Here is a 5,304-nt window from a genome sequence, read left to right as displayed (position 1 = left end):
TAGCTATCATCACGAGATTGCTAAGGTAGTCGTCATATACCACAATTTCACTTTATGTAAAGCCATTATTCATGTATTTTACTATTCTTTTACCATATGATTAAATAAAGTACCGTCATGAAGCAAATAATCTTTAAAAGAGAAATGATAGCTTTAAAAAAAAAATTATAATAGAGTTTGTTGAGTGAAGTCAGATCCATCTGTATTATACGTACGTCGGACCAAGAGCACACCTTTTTAATCTTCTATACATAAATCATTCAGATATAGAAAATTATACAAATTTATCATCATGGAGTAAATTTTGATTTCAGCTATGATTTTATATAAACTATTTATTTTAAAATGTGATTTTAGTATCATCTCATGTTTTAGCGGTGTGATTCTCATACACCTATATTAAATTTGAGAATTGCCTACTAAATGAAAATTAAAACTTGTGATATACATGTAACGATATATAATTATATGATTAGAATAAAAATAAAATAATATCTTGAAACGGGCGATATACTCCGACGGAGTTTTGTATCAAGAGGAAAGTATACATCTTGTCCAACGCCTTCGTTATCTTTAATTTTCTTTTCTTTTTCTTTCAGATTAGGATAGCTTCATACCTAATCTTGATATGCGAAAAAGCATGAACAAAAAAGAATTCTTGTATACTTGTCCTGTATCATGCTTTTCTTGATTAAATAAAGTATTAGCTAAAATCCAAATTCTCAAAGGGCCATTTTCCATCACAACAATCAAAGATGGGCTGCGTGGGTCGGTCATCTTTATTTGTTGGTTGAGTTCTATTCTTCAAGTTGCATTATTGACCTAACTTTCTATTTTCTCTTTTAAAATAATAGTTGACTTCCGTAAAGGTGTCTACATATTATGAGACTTTTCGAATTTGCCTGTCTGATGCTTCAAGTCTTCCATATTCACACCAAAATGCCTGCTTGTCTGAACAGGCAGGGTTGACTTTATGCAAAACATGTTATATATACAGAGTCATGAAATTGTACGATCTTTCACGGCACAGATGGTCAACGTAATGTTTTCAGGAATAGAGTCAAACCTAATTCCGGCCTCATCCTTTGCGCCACCGCCACCGCCCCCTCCCGGCCACACGCGTCAATCAAATGTAATAAGTTTACATTCAATTTGTCAACTTCGTATTGATTCAAATTTTACTTAGGATATTTAAAACGATACATCGTCGGTCATCTTTTAATTTGAATAGCTATTATACATTATTTGTTAAAAATATATATTAACGAGTAATTAAAATAGAATTTTATATATCGTTATTGTCAGTCTGTCATCGAGGACATGGTTAATAGATGCTTAAGCATCTCCCATTCATTTACATTATAATTTTGTTATTCATCAACATTATTTATTTTTATCATTAATAATAATAATAATAATAAGTTAGAAGTATCTAACTACTAACTGTCACTATCATATTAGAGTTAGTATCATCTTTGAGAAAAGGCAGCAAAAGATCATTTGAATAACAATAACAAAAATCTAAAGGTAGAAAAGGCAGCAAAGAAACTTGATCTGGATGAAGAAAAAATTCAATTAACATAATCTTCAAATCTAAAAATTCTGAATAGACAAAATATTTTACACTCTGTTTCTGTGTGAATGATGCTGCACAACCACTAACTCCAATGAAAAAATCAAACCAAGAATAATCCTCCACCAACACCAAATCTGAATATGAAATTTCTTCTTCCTCAATAAAATCTCCAAAATCTTGATGCAGATCTTGACATTCTTCAAATTCATTAGCCCTCACAGTCACCCATTCTTGATCCTCTCCAAAATCCCACCTCGTCGGTCCACTACCACCGACCAGTGCTCGGATCCTACTATTAGGTGAATCCGTCGGCGATGACGACATCATCTCCGTCGGAATTTCCAAACATTCAGACACCTCCACTGCATCCCAAAAGTCTTGATCCGTCACACTCGTCGGAGACCTCCTCGTCCCTTCTCCAATTCCGCCGCAACCCTCCTCCGCCGAATCCAAAAACGGATGCCGCAGCAGCTCCGCCGCCGTCCACCGCCTCCTTGGGTCCCTCACCAAACACTTCCCCACGAAATCCCTCGCCTCGCCGGAAAACCAGCTCGGCGGCTCCGGCACGTCGTCGGAGAACGCGATCCGGTAAAGCGCCGCCGCCGGATCCTTCATCTCCGGCCATGGGTGGCATCCGGTGGCCATTTCTATTACCGTGCATCCCACCGACCACACATCCGCCGGGAAACTCTGCTCCTCGCCTCGGGAGGCCTCCGGCGCCATGTACGCCGGCGTGCCGGAAAACACCCCGCCGGTTGCCGCCCATTTTGCGCACCCGAAATCGCCGATCTTCACCCCAGCGCCGCCGCCGCCGACGAGAATGTTCTGGCCTTTGATGTCGCAGTGCACCAATCCACTGCGGTGGAGATATTCCAATCCCGTGAGCAGCTGCTTGGAATAAAATCGAATCGTTTTCTCGTCCAACGCGCCTCCCCGCTTTCCGATCAGATCGGAAAGCGAACCGCCGCTGGAATATTCTAGAAACAGATTGTAGACGGATTTATCATCGTCGGAGGTGACATCTGAGCCTAAGCAGCGAATGACGTAAGGAGAGGAGAGCTGAGAGATGAATGATTCCTCCTTCTTCAGCAAGGCGGAGGAAGCGAGATCAGTAGACTTGACGGCGAAGATGTCGCCGGCGGGGGTGGCGGCGATGGAAACCGTTGCGGTGGAGCCCCGGCCGATGGTGGGACCCCTCGTCCACGTCATTGAAGAATTGGAGAAGAGTGAAAGGGTTTCAATTTTCAAATTTTGTTGGAATCGCTAAAGTTTGGTTCGTTGGTGGCAGTATTTATAGGCGGAGAGTTAAAAATAATTTTGGGGAGAATCTTTTTTGGGTGTATTTACGGTGACGGCCGTAGTTTCTATTTGTATTTGCATTTATATGTATGGCTGTGCCACGCGGCGGGCGGAGAGAGGGTGGGGCGTTTTGGCCGACTGTGGACGGCGCTGAGAATAAAGGCGTCCAGACGAGGACACGTGGACACGTGCCTGCTCAAATCGGCGTCGCTGATTGCGCAATCAACCAACCAGTTAACCCAACTAATGCAGCAGCTACCGATGCGGTATTGCGGCGGCTCTTGTTATGTTACTGTTCACGAAAAATAGAAAACAGTAAAATACAGAAATTAAATTAAACTTCGAACCTCAAGGGTATTATATTTGAGAAGAACTGATTTTAATTCATGTTTTCAGTAAGATTCAAATATGAGATTGAAATTTAATAAAATATAAATTTTCACGCTCTTAACAAAAACACCTAAATTTATCAAAATGTCAGAAATTGATATAACTATTTTCAGAAGAGATAATAATGCAACATGTTATTTAATTGTCGGATTGGAGATAATTAAGTTTTATATTTTCACCGTCCGAATTCAATGGGCCATATTTTTTTTATTTGAACGTTTCATTAAAATGAATATCCTCGTTTAATTCATTATTCACCTCAAATGTTATTGTACCTCACACACAATTATCTCTTTTTTATTTATCTCTCCTACTTTTTATACAAATATATTCTAAAAAAAATCATTTTCTAATCTATTTTATTATAAACTATTTATTTCTTAATATTCGTGTCCAAATCCTGTGACATGTTGAATTGGGGCGGAGGGAGTATTATTTTTGTAACGCCCCAATTTTCATAAACTTTTCAAACTAAAATCTTGAAGAACTAATAGTTAAAAATAAAATTCCTTGACTATCAAAATTTAAACTAATTTAAAATCAACTTGCTAAAACTAAAGTAGTAACATGAAAAAAAAAACAATAAATTAAAACTTAACAAGTTCAACTTAAATTTCTATGGAAATACTAAATCTCTAGTCATTCTCGACTTCCATGGCCACCTCAACTCCATAACTGCAAAACTGAGAAGATAAGGGGTGAGCATATTGAAAATATACTCAGTGAGAAACCATGCAAATATTCACATACGCTTAAACATGCAAATAATTCACATTGTCATACACATATTCTGAATTCTGAGTGTTTCTGAATGTATGATCATGTACTTGAACATGATATTCTGAATTTCTGATCATGTACTTGAACATGATATTTTGCGTTCTGATCATGTACTTGAACATGATATTCTGCGTTTCTGATCATGTACTTGAACATGATATTCTGAACATGTATTTCTACATGGCTGAGCAAGTATAATCAAACATGAACTAAAAACATATTCAAACATACATGAATATAACAACAAGCATATAATCTCTCACCTTAAAGTCGAAGCTAAATAAATCAAATCCGGAATGAAGGTCTTAATAGCGCCGCACCATAAGAATTCGTCAAAATCGCAGCTGAACAGACCAGTCAGCTTCAAGCCTTCGTTTGAAGCCTCAAACGTCCTCAAATCGTATTTTATATTACAAACAATTTGATCACAGATCTTTACACATTTTACTATATTAATTATACTCTTCTTAACAATCGTGCTCAAAAGAAATAGAACAAGAGAGTACAATATTGGAGCCACCCTTTTTGTTCCCTATGCTCTCGTTTCCTTTTGTTTCTATAGTAATGTCGCATTAAATGTCCGCATACATACATAAATATATACTATGTGTAGTTAAAATTCGGTCAACGTGTAGTTATGGATAGAAACTTTTCATGTAACTACACAAGTTATGTAAACACCTTAACTATAAACAAGACAAAAGCTAGCGTTAGAATTTGTTGGATTTCAGTTCAACGGTTTTAGGGCTTTTTTGACATAGTTAATTAAATCAATGTGAAGAAACGACAAATGAGAGACGTTGATTTTTGCGATATTGTTGAATTCCGCAAGGAACACAAAGTAGCTATGGAGGAGGATGATGACGACAAATGTGCTACATTGTTTGCCGCCAACACATTGCCCAATTAGCTGGAATATGCCAACTGCTAACACCAAATACCACTTGTTTAATTTCCTTGTATGATTAATTAGACTAAGTGTATAGGTAAGTGCATGTTTAATTGTAGTATCGATCACTTGTATTATAATATAACTGGTACAACATTCGTGCAATGCACAGCGAAATTAAAATTAAATGATATTTTAAATAAATAAATATAAATATTAAATAGAATCAAAATATAAATAAATACAAAATATGGTTTAAACATAAATATCAATTACTCAATAAAATTTCGAATTTAAAAACGTAATTTTCATCTATGTATAAAGTGTAATGATAATTATAGTTATTAAATAATTTTATATTATTTGATAA

The 5,304-nt window shown here is 36.5% G+C and overlaps 1 protein-coding gene across 1 annotated transcript; it reads right to left on the bottom strand.

The window, feature by feature from the left end:
- Positions 1-1,432: 1,432 nt before the first annotated feature.
- LOC131008122 (mitogen-activated protein kinase kinase kinase 18) lies at positions 1,433-4,616 on the bottom strand. The gene is made up of 2 exons (XM_057935020.1): positions 4,309-4,616; positions 1,433-3,167 (listed from the first exon to the last, which is right to left on the bottom strand). Exon 2 carries the CDS (start codon positions 2,783-2,785, stop codon positions 1,433-1,435), a length of 1,353 nt encoding a protein of 450 aa, XP_057791003.1. The 5' UTR covers positions 2,786-3,167; positions 4,309-4,616.
- Positions 4,617-5,304: the final 688 nt, after the last annotated feature.

This window comes from Salvia miltiorrhiza, chromosome 2 (assembly GCF_028751815.1).
Source record: "Salvia miltiorrhiza cultivar Shanhuang (shh) chromosome 2, IMPLAD_Smil_shh, whole genome shotgun sequence".
In the NCBI taxonomy this organism is placed as follows: Eukaryota; Viridiplantae; Streptophyta; class Magnoliopsida; order Lamiales; family Lamiaceae; genus Salvia; species Salvia miltiorrhiza.
This window is presented reverse-complemented; position numbering and strand designations above follow the sequence as displayed.